The sequence below is a fragment of the Babylonia areolata genome, chromosome 21 (genome assembly GCF_041734735.1).
Source record: "Babylonia areolata isolate BAREFJ2019XMU chromosome 21, ASM4173473v1, whole genome shotgun sequence".
NCBI classification, from domain to species: Eukaryota; Metazoa; Mollusca; class Gastropoda; order Neogastropoda; family Buccinidae; genus Babylonia; species Babylonia areolata.
Genome location: NC_134896.1, coordinates 39,793,770 through 39,813,341, shown reverse-complemented (window position 1 = coordinate 39,813,341; position 19,572 = coordinate 39,793,770). Strand labels below are relative to the sequence as shown.

At 43.9% G+C, this 19,572-nt stretch overlaps 1 protein-coding gene across 1 annotated transcript in view; it reads left to right on the top strand.

Annotated features, from left to right (window-relative positions):
* The first annotated feature begins 4,778 nt into the window (after nt 1–4,778).
* The window catches only part of LOC143296482 (uncharacterized), a 166,934-nt gene continuing 152,140 nt past the window's right edge, over nt 4,779–19,572 (top strand). Inside the window, exons 1-2 of the mRNA XM_076608443.1 lie at nt 4,779–5,609; nt 6,948–7,036. Of these exons, the coding sequence (XP_076464558.1) occupies nt 5,568–5,609; nt 6,948–7,036 (131 nt within the window). The 5' untranslated portion in view covers nt 4,779–5,567. The remainder of the gene's footprint in view (nt 5,610–6,947; nt 7,037–19,572) is intronic.

Below are 19,572 nucleotides of genomic sequence, written 5' to 3'. Positions count from 1 at the left end.
CGATTCCTGGACGCCCCCAAATGTGAAAAAACAACAACCGTAGAAATGCTTTTAATGCATATGCACACTGGACTGAAAAGTTTGTGAATGAAGAGACAAAAAGACTGGGATGGGAGACAGAGACAGTGAAGACCGAGACGAGAACAGACAACGACCAAAGACTGTGACAGAAAAAGACACTGAAGGCAGGGACGAGGACTCGATAGACACATGGGGACAGGGGAGACGGAGACCGCGAAAACAGTATCAGTATCAGTAGCTCAAGGAGGCGTCACTGCGTTCGGACAAATCCATATACGCTACACCACATCTGCCAAGCAGATGCCTGACCAGCAGCGTAACCCAACGCGCTTAGTCAGGCCTTGAGAAAAAAAAAAAAATATATATATATATATATAAGCTACATACATAAATAAATAAATAATAATTATGATTAAAAAAAAAAAAGATAGTAGTAATGAAAATAATGATAAAATAATAATAATAATAAATAAGTAATTAAATAAATAAGAAAACAATGATGACCGCGAAAACAATAGAAAGATAAAGGAAACAGGGACTGACAAAAAGTTGAATACAGACTCGGCGACAAACACGTGGAAAGACCGGAAAGGTGAGGGGACACGGACAATGAGAACGTTGGGAGACAGACATGGTCAAAACTGACGTGGATACAAGGACACTGAGACAGTGGCAGACTGAACTGACAGGCAGACGTTGAAACAAGGGGGACACGAAGATAGGGTGATTGAGACACGAAAGACACAGCCTCAGTGTGGAGACTGATACGGAAGAGACAGCGAGAAAGAGATACAGAAAAGGCTTATGGAGACAGAGAGATGCTGAGAAAGCGAGACGGACCCAAATACAGGGAAGAGACAAGACTTGGGAAATAGAAGGGGGACTAAGATAGGGGAGACGGAGAAAGAGACTAAACTGAAAATAGAAACAGAATAGATACTGACAAGGAAACGGGGACTGAGAGAGAGACAGATATGTGGCCTGTCAGTAGAGACTGACAGGGGGGAAACTGACTAAAGCGAGATAGAAACGGGGAGAGAGACAGATATGTGGCCTGTCAGTAGAGACTGACAGGGGTGAAACTGACTAAAGCGAGATAGAAACGGGGAGAGAGACAGATATGTGGCCTGTCAGTAGAGACTGACAGGGGGGAAACTGACTAAAGCGAGATAGAAACGGGGAGAGAGAGATATGTGGCCTGTCAGTCTCTACTGACAGGGGTGAAACTGACTAAAGCGAGATAGAAACGGGGAGAGAGACAGATATGTGGCCTGTCAGTAGAGACTGACAGGGGGGAAACTGACTAAAGCGAGATAGAAACGGGGAGAGAGACAGATATGTGGCCTGTCAGTAGAGACTGACAGGGGGGAAACTGACTAAAGCGAGATAGGAACATGGGAGACAAGGACTGGGGAAAGGCGGAGAAACTGAGATTGAGACTAGATATACTGAGGGAGACTGTGTGTGAACTGAAAGTATGCAATGAGATATAAATAACTTATCACTGAGTAACAACACTGAGATAGCTTCATTTTTCTTGTCGGGTAGATCTGACATTTACATAAGTGACTCAATCTTTTGTCAGTCATTCCCACATGTCCATAGTTGCCGTGGCTTCACATTATATTTACCTGACTGTGCTTTCCGTTCAAGTTGCTAGTTATAGCAACACAACGGATGCATGCAGTTTCAGTTTCAGTTTCAGTAGCTCAAGGAGGCGTCACTGCGTTCGGACAAATCCATATACGCTACACCACATCTGCCAAGCAGATGCCTGACTACTAGTAGCAGCGTAACCCAACGCGCTTAGTCAGGCCTTGAGAAGAAAAAAAAAAAAAAAGGTAGCCACAGTAGCAGAACTGTGGCGAGGCCCTGTTCGGCATAGTGTTGTGTCTGCAGTGGGAAATGCACTTAGTTACTCCGACATGATTTTCCTCACTCCACCCAGGTGTGACTGGGTGTCTAACTTCACTGTCAGTCGGGATGAGGTTTAAAAAAAAAAAATAATAAAAATGACTGAAAAAGAAGAAAAGCCGGGTTGACGGAGAGGACTCAGCCTTTCTATGCCGAGACGCTCTAGACACAGTAAACTGATTTGAAATGACTATCCCGATGGCCTTAAAAGGTTATGGGACCTTTAACTCACTCAGTACGGCCAGTCCTCACTTCTCCTCTACACAGACCCCTCGGATATCCAGTGGGTGTCTGAATGACCCAACCTTTAGCTTACGTCGTCAGAATTGTCGTATTCTTTGTCAACATTCACCTCTTCAGTATAAGAGCCTTCCGCTTGCAATATTTTGATGATGGTAATTGGGGTGAAACGCTGTTAACGTCGTCTCTTTCGCCGTTCGTATGGAGAGAGTTAACCTTTGAAACTGATTTAGGTTTCGAACCGGCCACAGCGTTCCGCCGATTTCACTTGACGAGGCGAACTGAGACACATCACAACCGGGCGAATCACATGCAACGTGTGTGACACTCACAGTTTGATTGCAATTAAAATTCTCTTCAAGGGTTTGTGGCTGGATGGAACTAGGTTACTGAGATGATTGTATGGCGTGAATGCATCCTACTATCCTTCCAACACGGGTGCATTAAGGAGAGTTGCAGAGTGCTGTCAGCTTTAGTCAACACACAGTGATACACGCGGTTGGGGAGCCACACGCTCACGCTCGCCTCATATCAAGCTATCGCGCGGTCAGCTACAGGAAAGTTCGATCCATTTTTTATTTATTGATTTTTTTTTTTATTTTTTTTTAAAAGTCTGTGCCGTCTGGATGGACGCCTTTGGTGATGTCCTTCTACTGATGCAAAGCAGCGCTCGAGTATTCCATAACGGACGGGCGCAATAGCCGAGTGGTTTAAGCGTTGGACTTTCAATCTGAGGGTCCCGGGTTCGAATCACGGTGACGGCGCCTGGTGGGTAAAGGGTGGAGTAAAAGGTGGAGATTTTTCCGATCTCCCAGGTCAACATATGTGCAGACCTGCTAGTGCCTGAACCCCCTTCGTGTGTATACGCACACAGAAGATCAAATACGCACGTTAAAGATCCTGTAACTCATGTCAGTGTTCGGTGGGTTATGGAAACACGAAAATACCCAGCATGCATGAACCACGACAGAGTCATCGGCAAGTCGATGTTGGTCGTGTAACGGAAAGAAGAAAGAAAGACTTACGAGGGTCTTGTATACTCGCACTGACTTTGATGGTCACTGAGTGTGTGAGCTTACACGCGCGGCAGCACACACACACACACACACACACACACACTCACACACACACATACACACACACACACCGTGACATTATATTTCAGACATTCCGAAAACTGTAAGTGAAATTTTATTATGTGTAGCCTGACTCAAAGTCAGTATTACAAGCTATATAATCTCCAACTTCAAAGAAGCGAAATGAGATGACAATGGAAATAAAACATATTATTCACCAACTGGCAAAACAGGGCATTAAAATAACTTTCTGTTGGGTACCTTCGCACTGTGGAATATCTCGGTTCAAATGAGTGGGTAGACCAAGCAGCTAGAAGAACAGCACTGCGTAATTTCGAAGGCGCAATACAACTTTACATCCAGTTAGACTCTACATGAATGCATTAGTTGTATAGAAAATGTATACTGAAATCGATTTAAGAAATTACTTATAGATTCAAATAATCAATATTACCAATGTTGTGTAAACACAAAGAATGCAGCTAATCCCAAACATTTTCTAAATTTGATGCCAGCAGCACATTCAAGACAAATTACAAGTCTAATGTACAGAATTCGTTTAAATGCCTTTCGTACAAAATTTTCTAAAACTGAATATAAAATGTATATGCGGTAAGCAAATAACTGTAAGTCATCTACTCATCAAGTTCATTGTCCGAGCATAAGACAGTTAATTCCAAAAGATGCAGTTGATGACTTTTCTTCCAATATTTCATTAGCCACTGAAAACATTTTGAATGATTATTCATTGCTTAGAATGTTTTCAAAAATTTTAAACTCTAGTCCAGTTGGTATCCTCCTTTGATGTATTATAATTAATGTTGTTATTTATATTTACATTGTTGTAGGTTAATACTTGTTGATATGCATATACACATTCTCCTTCCCATGACACCTCATTCAATACACACCACAATCTCTTTAGACTTTTTCTTATAATATACCTTTCCTCTGCTACATAACATGAACACTTTTTTTTTTACACTAATATTCACATGCATTCCCTTTCTTTTATCCACTATTTTACTCCTTTCCGTCTAAAAACACTTATCGTGAATAGAAGTTAAACTGAAGAAAACACCGTGACACACTGACTGTAACTAACACACACACACACACACACACACACACACACACACACACACACACACACTGACACTCATCGCGCGCGCGCGCGCGCACACACACACACATTTTGGGGGGTCGTCACTTTGTGCCTTTTATTCACCTGTTGTGCAGTCAGTGCTGACTGGAAGAGATAGCTGCATTGTTTTAAAACTGGCGTGCCACGTTTTATCTTGAGGAGCAAAAACAGCTACAATTGTTGACTGCTCGCTATTTTAAAATCTACTGTCAGGTTAGTGGTGCTAATGTGACAAACAACGAAAACAAAAACATCAAAGAACATTTTTTACCTGTTCGATCCAAACCTCCACCAAATCCAACATTTTTCTTGTTCAGACGACGCGATCTGATTGGTGGATCTGCCAGCTAGCGCGGACCACGGCGTCACACACGGCTGTCGAATGTGCAAGCACACTGCGGGTTGTGTATTGTGCTTTGATAACGCGGGTATTTTCTGACTCTCCCGCTGTGTGAACTTTAATGTTGACAGGCACATTGGATTATTCTTTATATCGGATCGACTCATTATATCAGATTGACCAAGTTTGTCGACAGTTTGTGACATTTCCAGAAAAAAAAGTCTGCGAGTTGTCAGTCATGAGTTGGGTGTTGTGTTGACTCAGAACCTAGACGTACACAAAGCCGTGTGATCGGGTCTGCAAGTTGACTGGGTACTTGTGAAGGCATGGTGCATGATTGTACCTGTCCGACTTGCGCGCAACCATGATAAGCAGGGTCACATTCCCAGGGGCTGAAATGAGAAAAAAGCGAGTGGAGCTCACGCTGGATTCTGCCGTTGCGAGGGGGGCAACGCTCGTGTCACGGTGTTCATCTACACTGTTGAACGGCAACAATGCTGAGTTCTAGAGGAGCGCCCCTCGAGACAAAAACAGACTTACGTCAAGGTATCGAGTAACTCAACACGGTGAACCTGTCACAGTTTGAGACAGGTGTGTTTGTGTGTGTGTGTTAGTGTGCGTGCGTGCCGGAGAGTAAACGGTGTGGTGTTGTGGTTCAGTTGGGATGAGAGAAATAAATCGGTGTGTCTTGTGGACTGTCTGCCATCAAAATGTGAAGAACGGTGTCTTTGGTGAAATTCACAAGCGAGAACTACGCTGGTGTGCTGGGTACACTTTCGAGGATTTATTGTTCAGGATTGCCATTCAAGCTGTTTGATCACCGCAGGAAACCATGGCAGGGAATGACTACATGAGCAATCCCTTGGTGTTATGGGTAAGTGAAACAGGAATGTGGGTATAGCAAGAATTTTCTGTTTCAGCCATTCTAGCTTTATATAATCAAATTCAGTCTGGTTGGAATATAAGTTTCTTCAAAGTCAGTAATAAAGTAATGACCATGTAAACAGTTGCTTACTCACTTGGTCACTGACTGACAATAAAAAGTAAAATATATTGAATCAGTTAATGTACCATTGTTTAATGTTAAAGTAACCATGATTGTGAAATAAATCTTCACTTTACAGCTTACTAATATTAGTTTCACACACAATATAAATTATAATTACCATAAACAGAAAACACTGCTGTGGTCTTAAAACATTGTCCCTACTGTTCCACCACTTCCATTTCTCTCAACAGTGAACACATTCATTGAATCACTTGATTTTTGAAAAATCATCCACCAATTTTTTTTTATTTTTTATAATCTCTCCCTCTCCCACATTCTCTTTCTCTTCCTCACACACACACACACACACACACACACACACACACACACACACACACACACACACACACACACCCCCACACACACACCCACACACTCTCTCTCTCTCAGATATCATAGATTAATACACACACTCTTTCTAAAAAAATCTCAGTCAGAAACACACACCCCCCCACACCCCCACCCCCCACACACAATGTATACACACACACACACACACTATGTCTCACTCACACACACACACACACACACACAGTGACACACACACACACACACACACACACACACAGTGACACACACAATGACACACACAAACACACACACACACACACACACACACACACACACAGAGTCTTCTCTCTTTCACACTCATAGTCTCAAACACAGGTGAAAACACAACACTCACACACATGCACATGATTATATACACTTACATGTACACACACACACACACACACACACACACTCACACACGTGATTGCTTATACCTGTGCACAGGTCTATATTTTTTATGAAGTTGTTCATTTTATGGCATGAGGCTGAGGTTGATTATGTGAGCACTGGGAGTCATAATCTGCTGCTAGACTGGGATCTCCCTGTGTGAGTGAGTGAGAGAGTGTGTGTATGTGTGTGTGTCACTGTGTGTGTGTGTGTGTGTGTGTGTGTGTGTGTGTGTGTATCTGAAATGTTTTTTAAGATACTGCTATAATTTACAATGGAATGACATTATGTGTGGTGCTTCTATTAGTATTACACAGTGTAATTGTAAACCAGAGTTTGTTGAAAGTTGTTATATTGAAATATACATGTTCCTTGTGTTTATTTATACACATGATGATTCATTCACAACAAGTACAAGCATGACTACGGTTTCTGAATCCACAGATTGAAACTTTCAAGCCTCCGGATGCCAAGGCACTGGAGTATAAAGACTTGTATGATGGAGTCTTCCTCAATGATGTTATGCAACAGATGTGAGTATTCTTCAAATGACATTCTGAGAACACACTTTGACACATCTGTCTGACTTACGCTGTCATTATAATTGATAATTATATGAATCAAATGAATTATTGTTCCCAAAACAGCAGTTTTATCATCATCAGTACGGCAGTAGAAACTTGTTCAGACAAATGTGAATTATTATCAAGATGATTTGTACATTTCACATACATGCACATTAATATATGTATCATTGTATGCATATGTGTTTGTGTACACATACAGTGATACACATACACAAACACACACACAAACATGCACAAACATACACCACACTATACCACTCATGTATACATGATAATGATGTATACATATGTGCACACACACACACACACACACACACACACACACACACGAACACACACGCATCAACACATGTGCAGACACACACGAACACAGTCTTATCCAATCTATCCGAACACACACACAAGAAAAAAGAGTGCATTGACTTTAGAGAGAGAGAGAGAGAGAGAAGAGAAAAAAACCCAACAACAATCGTTTACTGCGTCATTGTGAGAGGGAAGTGTTGTGTGGTACCATATTGGACAGGATTTTGTGTATTGTTTGTGTTACAAAAGGTTTTCTGTGTGTATGATATATTTGGGGGCACCTGTGCCTTGGGAGAGAGGGAGGACATTGCCTCAAGTGTGGTCCCTCCCCTTTCAGTTTCACTCTCAGGCTGCCTGCATGTGCGCAGGTTTTGTTGACAGGGTCTTTTTAACCCCTCTACTGTGGCTGGCGAGTATACTCAAGTCAATGAAGGGCTGTGTTACCACACTGAAATAAGACGGAACTCTTTGACACAGGTCATGTTGTCAGTCACCGTCGTTTAGAATAGAATAGAATATGTCTTTATTGCCAAGTGTACCGGGGTCACAAGGAATATTGGGGTGGTGGGGGTTAGTACATAACAAGGTACAGACATAAATCGAAAATCATACACAAACGCATGATTTATTTCATGATTTATCTGGACTTCTACCTCTTGGGATTTGCATTGCTTTTGTTTGGCCAAATCAGTTACACCAGGGAAAGGAACGTGAAGTGTATTGACTTATAATACATTTCAGTGACATGTCATACTGATTCCATGTCACCTTGGTACAGCATTTAAGGGGTTAAAGAGCTTGGTCTCCAGTCAAGGATAGGCGCTATATAAGTATCCATATATCAAATCAAAGTAGACTGGTTTTTTTTGTTTTTGTTTTTGTTTTTTCGATAGAAATTTGCCTGGAACAGCTCTTGTCTTTCAGTTTCAGTTTTCATTGGGTTCTTTTTGTGATTCACCTGGTTGAGGACAACATACTTGTTGCACACAGAACCCTGGTTCACACCACAGGTTGTCTCCACCAAATGAAAGTATGGGAGTGAACAGATCGCAGGCCTCCATTCTTTTTTGTTGGTTTTTTTGTTTTTTTGTTTTTTTGTTTTTGTAATGAGATCTATGTAAGTTACATCTACAGCTACATAATTATGTAGTAACATTGTGGAATATAGTGCTGAATCTTAAGACAAATTTTGCAAAGAGGTAGTTTTTAAGGCCAGAGAGAGAGAGAGAGAGAGAGAGGGATCTGTGTGTGAGAGAGAGAGACAGAGAGAGAGGGGGGGGGGGGGAGTCAGCAGACTGTCAAAGATATTAAAGCTGACCGGTGTATTCCATGACACACCGACCAGTGATCTGCCCGCTCTGACTTGATGGACATCATAAAACCCCTCATTTTATTTCTGGGGGATCAGGGAGAATGTGTGTGTGTGTGGGGAGTGGAGGCCCCTGTCACTGGTCCACTGCTAACAGGCCAGGGTCAGTCAGTGAGGGAGAAAAATCAATGGGGCAGGACCCATGGGTCACACACACACACACACACACACACACACACACACACACACACACACAGAGTACTTCTGTACTACAAGGCGCAGCAAACCACACAGTCCCCATGCTCTGTCCCACAGGCTTTTGTCCCCCCCCCTGCCCCCCCCCCTCCACCGCACCCCAAACATCCTCTCCATCTCTCTTCTTTTACCACATTACCACCTCCACCCACCCCCCTCCTGTGCCCATCATTTTCCCACAGGGGCCATGATCTCTCCTCCTCCTTCCAAACCCACCACCACCTCCCCCACCCCACTGTCTGTCTGTCAGCCATCAATGCAGCAGACCTGTCTCTTCCCTTGTCCAGTTGGTTTCACACCATTTCTCACACCATATCCACTGAAGGATATGGGTTGGTGGGTGGGAGTTTGGTGGGTGGGGGGATCTGGTGAGTGTGAGGTCCATCTGAGGAATGAATCCTAGGGGATTTCAAGGATGGTAACTTAACATCCTGTCAAAGTGTCACCACCCAGGCTATAGATACTATAGAAATCAGACCCTTGAGCTGGTGGGTGACCAGTGGACTAGAGTCAGGCAGCTGGAGAGATTTTTTGTAGTTGTTGTTGGCTTTGTGAAGCAGTGTAATGATTTATGGTTTTGGGGGGAAGAATTGTAAAGAGTTTTGTGGAGGAGGAATTTTGTTTAATGTCCCGTTACACATATCGGTGATTGAAGACATTTTGTTAAAGTATTTATGAATACATCTGAGTATTATCGGTTAGAAGGGGTGTGAGATGTGGATGGGGGAAACTGGGCAAATGAGGGTTAAAATGTGGGTGAAATTTGGAAGAAAAACAAAACAAACAAAAAAACCCCTCTAAATACAGTTGCAGTAAATTACTTAAAGGACTTCGTAAAAGAGAAGTCGTTAAACTGACAAACGAAACAACTGATAATGAATGCAAAAAGTCAAAAACATCAACGTTCTCAGTCACTTGTGAAGACACACTTTCGTGTACAAAAGGCTTCATCAAGCTACAGTGAAAAATTATATGCTCAATTGTCAGGTTACAAAAGCATATACATGCACTTGACATTAGAACAATACTTGGTCCGTAATGAATTTGAGTGTCTCATCTTTCTTTAGAAATATATGATATGTAATACATACACAACAACAAACACATGCTGAATTTTGAATGCACTTTTTTTCTTTTTTCTTCTTTTTTTTTTTTTTTAGCAGTGAGCTGGATATGGCACTTCTAAAGTAGCAATGAGCCATGGATACTTCTTCTTCTTCTTCTGCGTTCATGGGCTGCAACTCCCACGTTCACTCGTATGCACACGAGTGGGCTTTTACGTGTATGACCGTTTTTACCCCGCCATGTAGGCAGCCATACTCCGTTTTCGGGGGTGTGCATGCTGGGTATGTTCTTGTTTCCATAACCCACCAAACGCTGACATGGATTACAGGATCTTTAACGTGCGTATTTGATCTTCTGCTTGCATATACACACGAAGGGGGTTCAGGCACTAGCAGGTCTGCACATATGTTGACCAAATTCAGACTGTGTGGGTCACTAGGCCCGTGCTGCTTTTGGTCTTGGTTTCTTTCAGCTAGCTGTGCACTGTGTGTGTGTGTGTGTGTGTGTGTGTGTGTGTGTGTGTGTGTGTGTAAGAGAGAGAGAGAGAGAGAATCCCAGTGTGTGTCTGTCTCCCTTTGTTGCACTCCCAAATAGCCGAGTGGTTAAAGCGTTGGACTGTCGATCTGAGGGTCCCGGGTTCGAATCACGGTGACGGCGCCTGGTGGGTAAAGGATGGAGATTTTTACGATCTCCCAGGTCAACATATGTGCAGACCTGCTAGTGCCTGAACCCCCTTCTTGTGTGTATGCAAGCAGAAGATCAAATACGCACGTTAAAGATCCTGTAAATCCATGTCAGCGTTCGGTGGGTTATGGAAACAAGAACATACCCAGCATGCACACCCCCGAAAACGGAGTATGGCTGCCTACTTTGCGGGGTAAAAACTGTCATACACGTAAAAGCCCACTCGTGTACATACGAGTGAACGCAGAAGAAGAAGAAGTTGCACTCCTAATGAAGTCTCGGGTCATCGATTGCCTCATACATGTTTAAAAAAAAAAAAAAATGTTTATTCTTGTTTTTTAAAACTGTTTTCAGTTTGCTGAGCATTCAGTTTTTCCTGAAAGTTCTAGTGCTTCAACAAAGAAAACTTGCTCTGCAACTGATACATAGTTAATGATGCATTATGCAGAGAGAGGGCTGGTGTTGCAAGATTCATGTTTTTTGAAAACATGGCGACATTCTCGACAGTCATGCATGCTGCACCCTTTTGCCAGACAGGCTGGCTGTGCCATTGATTATGATGTGCAACACCTCACTGGTCTTTGAAAAAGAGGTGGTTGTTTTGTTGTTTTTTTGTATATTTTTTTTTATTTACCTACCCTCTAACATTTTGTATAGATATATATATATATATCTGTCTCAGTGTCTGATACACACTCAGTCTCTCAGTTGTTGCACCCAGTTTCTCTCTTGATTCAGTGGCGTTTTCAAGACTTTTTCTGAAACAGTTCAATAAGTGTTTGTAATTTGGCAATATGTTTGAGTTTCAAACTATGATTGGGCATAAACAACTATTTTAAACTTTTTTTTTTCGCATTCAACTTGAGACTTCAAGCTTGAGCGTAAGTGGTGATTTAAAAATATGGGACACAGCCTTTAGAGGCCAGGGCTAAGATAAGATAAGATAAGATAAGATAAGATAAGAATAACTTTATTATCTCCAACTGGAGAAATTTGGTCAGGTGCATTATCACAACATAGACAAGTAAACAACATGGGGACCATAACTAAAAGCCAACAACAGCCCCAACAAATATTACTAAGATACAAATGTAAAAAATATCACATACATCGTTTCATACATACATCCACACACTGCAGGTAATAACTAGTATTCTTAATGTAAAAACAGAAAGAATTAAGAAACATTATTTGAATATAATTATAAACATAGCCTACTATACTGCACATTGATTATAATAGACAGATAAGATAAGAATAAAGATGAATTGCGGAAAACCACAACCAGATAATCAGCACACACCCGCACCGCACCCCCCCCCACTCCACCCCACACACGCGGATAACTTGATCAAACAAGAGTTATAAACATATGTTCTCAAATAAAAGCATTTCACATATTCGCTTTTAAAAACATTGCAATTAATTATTAATCCCCCAGGGGACTAAAAGGAACTCTTGAGAGAAAATCCTGAGATTAAAAAATGGATACCAGACTACAGGTCTGATGGGTTCACTGGAGGATACAAGATAGATTGTATTGTTGACTCACAATTTTACTAGGGAGGGAAATGGAGGGAAGACAGAAAAAACGATGGGCTGACAACACTGCAGAATGGACAGGAAAACCCAGAACTTGACACACGGTCGACAGACTTGGGTGAATCTGGTGAACAGCTCTTCTGTGCGTCGACTTGGGTGAATCTGGTGAACAGCTCTTCTGTGCGTCGACTTGGGTGAATCTGGTGAACAGCTCTTCTGTGCGTCGACTTGGGTGAATCTGGTGAACAGCTCTTCTGTGTGTCGACTTGGGTGAATCTGGTGAACAGCTCTTCTGTGTGTCGACTTGGGTGAATCTGGTGAACAGCTCTTCTGTGCGGTGTCCCAATGACTCTTCACAGAGTTGAGGGAATGGCAGAAGTTGATCAAGAGCTTGTCGTCAAAATACCCTGTTGATGGGTAAGACAGTGCTAGGTGTCGCAGTATTGATTGTTGTCAGGACGTGATGTTTTACGGTTGGTTGGCTGTTCAGGTGAAGTCTGTCATCCTCATCCAGTGAACAGGCCAGAAGTCATGAACAAGGGGTGCTTGAGCTTCTAGAGGAGAATGTGTGTGACATCTTTGACAATGGTATATCCACCCAAACGACCCCACCTCATCACTTCATTGTTTTCTGTTCTCCAACCCGTTTCCCTTTTTTTTTCTCACTTAATCTCAGTTTAACTGAAGGAAAAAAAGTTCTGCACATTTGCTTTTTTGATTTTGTATGGGAACAGCAGTTGGACCCCATTTGAATGATTTCATAGCCTTTTCTTGCAAGTCAGGAAGATGAAGTTCTAAATCTGTATGTGGGATGAATTTTTATGAGGCACAAAGGCATACATGCACAAACTCATGCCATACATGCACTCACACACACATGCAAACGTAACTTTTTTGGCAGGTGACAATTAGGGTATAAGTGTTAATAAAAGTATTAAAACTACCATCTTCATTGTACAATGTATTCCCCAGCTTCCACACTGGACTTGAACCTAACTTGCTGTCATGTTGTCTGCATACACTTTGCTTGGTTCTTCAAATTTTGTCTGAATTATTGATGTTGATTAAACAGCATTTCACAAACTCTGACTCGTCAACTGTCATAACTGGATACAACAGTTCAAAGAAAAATAGAATCGGAAAAGTGTAAGTTTGTGTGTGTGTGTGTGTGTGTGTGTGTGGGGGGGGGGGGGGGGGGGGGGGGGGGGGGGGATGTGTTATCTGAAACTGAAAACAGCAAAAAACATGTGGTGCTGGTTGGTTCAGGGGAAGCAAACAAAAATTAATGACAAAATATTGCTACCCCTGCACACCCCACCCCTCACCATTTTTTCTCTCTCCTTTATAATATTCTAATTAAAAAAAATCATTTTCCTTCTGCAGACCAATAGCAGTATGCGCACAGTTAAAAGAATAACAATGAATGCTTGAAATTAAGTGATGAAAAAATATTCATTATATCATTTTATGGGCTTATACATAGTTACGTCACTATTATTTTTTGATTTTCATTGACTAGCATTGGTAACAACATCAAGTTTTCTCTTTCACTCCCCACTCCCCCACCTCCACTGCATATACCTTCCTTAACATCTGCCACCAACCCACACACTGCTTTCAAATATCAAAAGAGCTGTATTATATAAATTTAGATTTTACTGCATTTTCATTAAAACATTTTTTTGTTGTTGTTGAAAGTTTCATTCTGTATTGCCATTTTTGTTTTGCAAGTAGTTCTCTGGCTTTGCTTTATCAAGGTATAGGCCTGTACTGGTGAGGTTGTGTAGAGAGAGTGGAGTGGAGAGGGCACTTGAAAGGTTATCACTCGGTCTTGCTGGGTTCTTCAGACCGTGCGTGCTTGTCCCTGCCCTGGTGTGAGATGTGTTGATCTTGTCTTGTCACGTACGATGACCGGGTTTGTCATATGTATTATGAGGGTGGTCGACTGTCGAGTGTGGCTAAAATTAGGTGCACTGTCAAGGGCTCGCTTGGTGTGTACCTTGGTATTCTCAGTGTGACTGCAGGGGGAGGAAAAAAAAGTATCTGCAGACCTGTATTTACAGTGTCGGCAAAAAACTCAGAAAGTTCATTCAGATCTATCTAGATGGAAACATCTATGAAAAAAAGAAAAAAAGAATAGAAGGATCACATTTTTGCCAAAATTACACCAATATATGTAACATGTTCTGATAAGAAGAAAAAAAGTTTATGGATCTTAAAATTGTTCAAAAAACAGTATACATGTGTTTTTTTTTTTTACCCTTTACACGATATGCTTTCTTCTGAAGTTGCAAAGGCAGGTCTTTAAATGGTTTACAGTTGCCAGTGTACAGTTTATGTGTTTCTCCCCTAGCTATGCTGTTTTTTTTTGTAATTTTTTTTCCCAGAATGTTAATGTTAGGTTTTTTGTTTGACCTTTAAAAAAAAATCAAAGATATAACACAGGAACAATCAGGAGTATTCAGTTACTGTTTTGTTTTTGTTTGTTGTCATCTCATTTCTTAAGACACCACCCCCACCTCACATACATATGCATTCTCATGCACACACTCAAACGCACCCACCCACCCACAGAAAACACACAAAACATGCACACAGGCACGCACACACACACACACAATACACACACACAAATGAAACAAATGTGGATAAACATCCGCAGCCTCATTGCTTGAAATCATGTTACTTAGTTAGTGACTAACCAGCAGAAGAAGATGGAATGACCTGTTGGCTTGGGCCCTTTTAACTCTCTCCATACGAACGGCGAAAGAGACGACGTTAACAGCGTTTCACCCCAATTACCATCATCAAAATATTGCAAGCGGAAGGCTCTTATACTGAAGAGGTGAATGTTGACAAAGAATACCACAATTCTGACGACGGAAGCTAAAGGTTGGGTCATTCAGACACCCACTGGACATCTGAGGGGTCTGTGTAGAGGAGAAGAGAGGACTGGCCGTACTGAGGCTCATGTTGTTCGGTGCTGGGGTCTTTGCTCAAAAGCTTGGGAATGTCCAGGTGATAACATTCTGCAGATAAAGCCATTTTATGGAGCGCGCCTGGCCCTCTCAGTCTGAACCAGAAGTCTGGTGTGAGACGTTGTTTTTTTTCTGAAGGAACAATGCCACAGAGACAGTACACCAAGTCAACAGGTCGCTGATATCATGCAGGTTAATGTTGGCAGAGTGTTGGGTTAGTGTTGATAACATTTATTCATTGCCGGCCATGTGCTGAGCACAGGAGAGAGAAATGAAATGAAAATTTCTTCTTTTTTTTTTCCGGGGTATTGTGATATGAGCAGAATAGCAAGAAAGCTTTTTTTCATCCCAAGCCAGGGATACAAAATCACTCACTCACTCTCTGTCTGTCTTCCCCAATCACTCTTTTCTTCTACCCCCGTCTTCCTCCCTCACCTTTACAGAGCTCTTTCTGTCTGTTTCTCCCTTTTCGCTCTTTCTGTCTCTGTCTGCCTGTCTGTCTTTCTGTCTTTCCCAATCACTCTTTTCCTCTCCCCGTCTTCCTCCTCCAGGGCTCACTCTCCCTGTTACTCTCTCTCTGTCTCTCTCTCTCTCTCTCACTTTCTCTCTCTGATTGTCTCCTGTCACTCTCTCTCTCTCACTTTCTCTCTCTGATTGTCTGTCTGTCTCCCACTGAGTTACTCTTTTCCTCTATCCGTCACCCTTCCTCCCCCAGCGCTTCTCCCCCCCCCCTCTCTCTCTCTCTGTCCCCCACCCACTCTCTCCCTCTCTCTCCCTCCTCCCCCCTCCTTCCCCATCCTCCCGCTCCCATTTTACAAACTACATGTAAAAAAAAGTTCTGACAAACAAAACAGTCTGAAGAAAGTCGAGCTGTAACTAATAAGTGAAAGCTACATACAGGGGCAGGGAAAGTGTGTGTGTGTGTGTGTGTGTGTGTGTGTGTGTGCGTGCGTTTGCGCGCGCGCGCGCGCGCGCGCGTGTGTGTGTGTGAGGTGGTGGTGGTGGTGGAGTGGGGTCGTCTGGGTCGAACTCTTCACAGTTAAGGAGAGTCTGAGTCAGCCCAGGGCTGTGAGCTAGATAAAGGCATCAAGCGGCTGTGAATGGGCATTGGTGAGGGGGGGGAGAGGAGAGGGTGGAGTGGGGGGAGGGGTGCGCAACCGAAGAGAGGGACATTAACCCGGTTTAACTCACTCAGTACGGCCAGTCCTCTCTTCTCCTCTACACAGACCCCTCGGATGTCCAGTGGGTGTCTGAACGACCCAACCTTTAGCTTCCGTCGTCAGAATTGTGGTATTCTTTGTCAACATTCACCTCTTCAGTATAAGAGCCTTCCGCTTGCAATATTTTGATGATGGTAATTGGGGTGAAACGCTGTTAACGTCGTCTCTTTCGCCGTTCGTATGGCGAGAGTTAAGGTCTGCAGGAGTGAGGGGGGCGGGGGATGATTAAAAGGGTTAAAGGTCTCGTAGCCTTTTCCAGCTTGATATCAGGAGGCAGTGTATTCGTATCCACTGTGTCCAGGGCTCGGCATGGGAAGGCGGGGGGCCCAATCCTCTCCTATTCCGCTGCTTTTTAACTTTGAGCGAAGTCAGGTACCCATTCGCATGGGTGGAGTGAGGAAACTCGGGAGTCAGTAAAGTGTTCTTCCCAAGGACATAACACCATGTCGAAACGTGGGCCTCGAACCCTGATCACTCAGTGATGAACACTGGGTCTGAAGTCCAACGCCTAACCGACTGTGTCACGGCGTGGGGTAGGGATACTGTGTCACGGCGTGGGGTAGGGAGACTCTGTCACGGCGTGGGGTCACGGCGTGGGGTAGGGAGACACTGTCACGGCGTGGGGTAGGGATACTGTGTCACGGCGTGGGGTAGGGAGACACTCTGTCACGGCGTGGGGTAGGGAGACACTGTCACGGCGTGGGGTCACGGCGTGGGGTAGGGATACTGTGTCACGGCGTGGGGTAGGGATACTGTGTCACGGCGTGGGGTAGGGAGACACTCTGTCACGGCGTGGGGTAGGGAGACACTCTGTCACGGCGTGGGGTCACGGCGTGGGGTAGGGAGACACTGTCACGGCGTGGTGTCACGGCGTGGGGTAGGGATACTCTGTCACGGCGTGGGGTAGGGAGACTCTGTCACGGCGTGGGGTAGGGAGACACTGTCACGGCGTGGGGTCACGGCGTGGGGTCACGGCGTGGGGTAGGGATACTGTGTCACGGCGTGGGGTAGGGATACTGTGTCACGGCGTGGGGTAGGGAGACACTCTGTCACGGCGTGGGGTAGGGAGACACTCTGTCACGGCGTGGAGTAGGGATACTGTGTCACGGCGTGGGGTAGGGATACTGTGTCACGGCGTGGGGTAGGGATACTGTGTCACGGCGTGGAGTAGGGATACTCTGTCGCGGCGTGGGGTAGGGATACTGTGTCACGGCGTGGGGTAGGGATACTCTGTCACGGCGTGGGGTAGGGATACTGTGTCACGGCGTGGGGTAGGGATGCTGTGTCACGGCGTGGGGTAGGGATACTGTGTCACGGCGTGGGGCGTGGAGTAGGGATACTCTGTCACGGCGTGGGGTAGGGATACTCTGTCACGGCGTGGGGTAGGGATACTCTGTCACGTCACGGCGTGGGGTAGGGATACTGTGAAATAACCCGTTGGCTGCTAAGCTTTTGGTGAAGAGAGATCAACGAGGCATGGATTCTTAGGGCAATATCTATTTTCCGTGTACTTGTAAGTGTTGATTTTGTTAATCGAAAGTAATGCAGTCACAAAGAGGAAGGAATCCAAACAGATAATTGTGACTGACACATGACACCCTGACCTGTAAACTCAGTCTGTATCAGGTGACACACAGCCCAAGAAGTCTTACCCAGTAGGCAGCCAGTTGCGCAAATGACTTGTGTTTTGTAAAGCGGCTTAGCGAGAGCTCTTGATCTCCGACCGAGGATAGGCGCTGTGGAACAGTATCCATATGGCATATCCATATCCATCCATCCATCCAACCGCCCTTCACTCACGAGCATACTCGCCATTGATATTTAAGGGGTTTAAAAGGAGTCCATGAACCGAGCGGACTCCCTTTACAGTCCCAAAACGTTCCGTCGGGTCGGGTTGTTGTCATTGACGGGCGCAATAGCCGAGTGATTAAAGCGTTGGACTGTCAATCTGAGGGTCCCGGGTTCGAATCACGGTGACGGCGCCTGGTGGGTAAAGGGTGGAGATTTTTACGATCTCCCAGGTCAACATATGTGCAGACCTGCTAGTGCCTGAACCCCCTTCGTGTGTATAATTGTGCAAGCAGAAGATCAAATACGCACGTTAAAGATCCTGTAATCCATGTCAGCGTTCGGTGGGTTATGGAAACAAGAACATACCCAGCATGCACACCCCCGAAAACGGCTGCCTACATGGCGGGGTAAAAACGGTCATACACGTAAAAGCCCACTCGTGTGCATACGAGTGAACGCAGAAGAAGAAGAAGAAGAAGGGTTGTTGTCACTGAAGCCGTGTCAGTGTTGGTTCAGGTTTGTCGCCTGCCACCGCCACTGGTTATCAGCTGGCGTGAGAGAAGAGAGAGAGAGAGAGAGAGACAGGGGGGTGGTGTACAGAGATACCTGCTAGCCCGTGATAAGATGACACCTTTACGGGGTTATTGTTTCATAGCCTTTGTGGCTCTGGGTTACTTGTCTGTCGGGTGACTGACTTGGATGGGAATGCATTGAGATTTTCACTGTAGGCCGGGACAGCCGCCGCTGAGACAACAATGTTTTAACGATATTCTGGAAAACATTTTTTTTTCCCCCGTTTAATGAATGTTGTGGTGTTGGACGATAACTGCCCCCCCCTCTTCCGGCCCCACCCCCTCCCGTCTATATATATATATATATATATGTTTAATCAAGTAATCCGCGTGTGGGTGGTGGGTGGGGGTGTGTGCGGGTGTGTGCTGATTATCTGGTTGCGGTTTTCCGCAATTTATCTTTATTCTTATCATATCTGTCTATTATAATCAATGTGCAGTATAGTAGGCTATGTTTATAATTATATTCAAATAATGTTTCTTAATTCTTTCTGTTTTTACATTAAGAATACTAGTTATACCTGCAGTGTGTGGATGTATGTATGAAACGGTGTATGTGATATTTTTTACATTTGTATCTTCGTAATATTCGTAAAAGCTGTTGTTGACTTTTACAGTTATGGTCCCCATGTTGTTTACTTGTCTATGTTGTGATAATGCACCTGACCAAATTTCTTCAGTTGGAGATAATAGTTATTCTTGTCTTATCTTATCTTATCTTATCTTATACTTATAGTCAATCGTGTCCGACTATGACCATCAG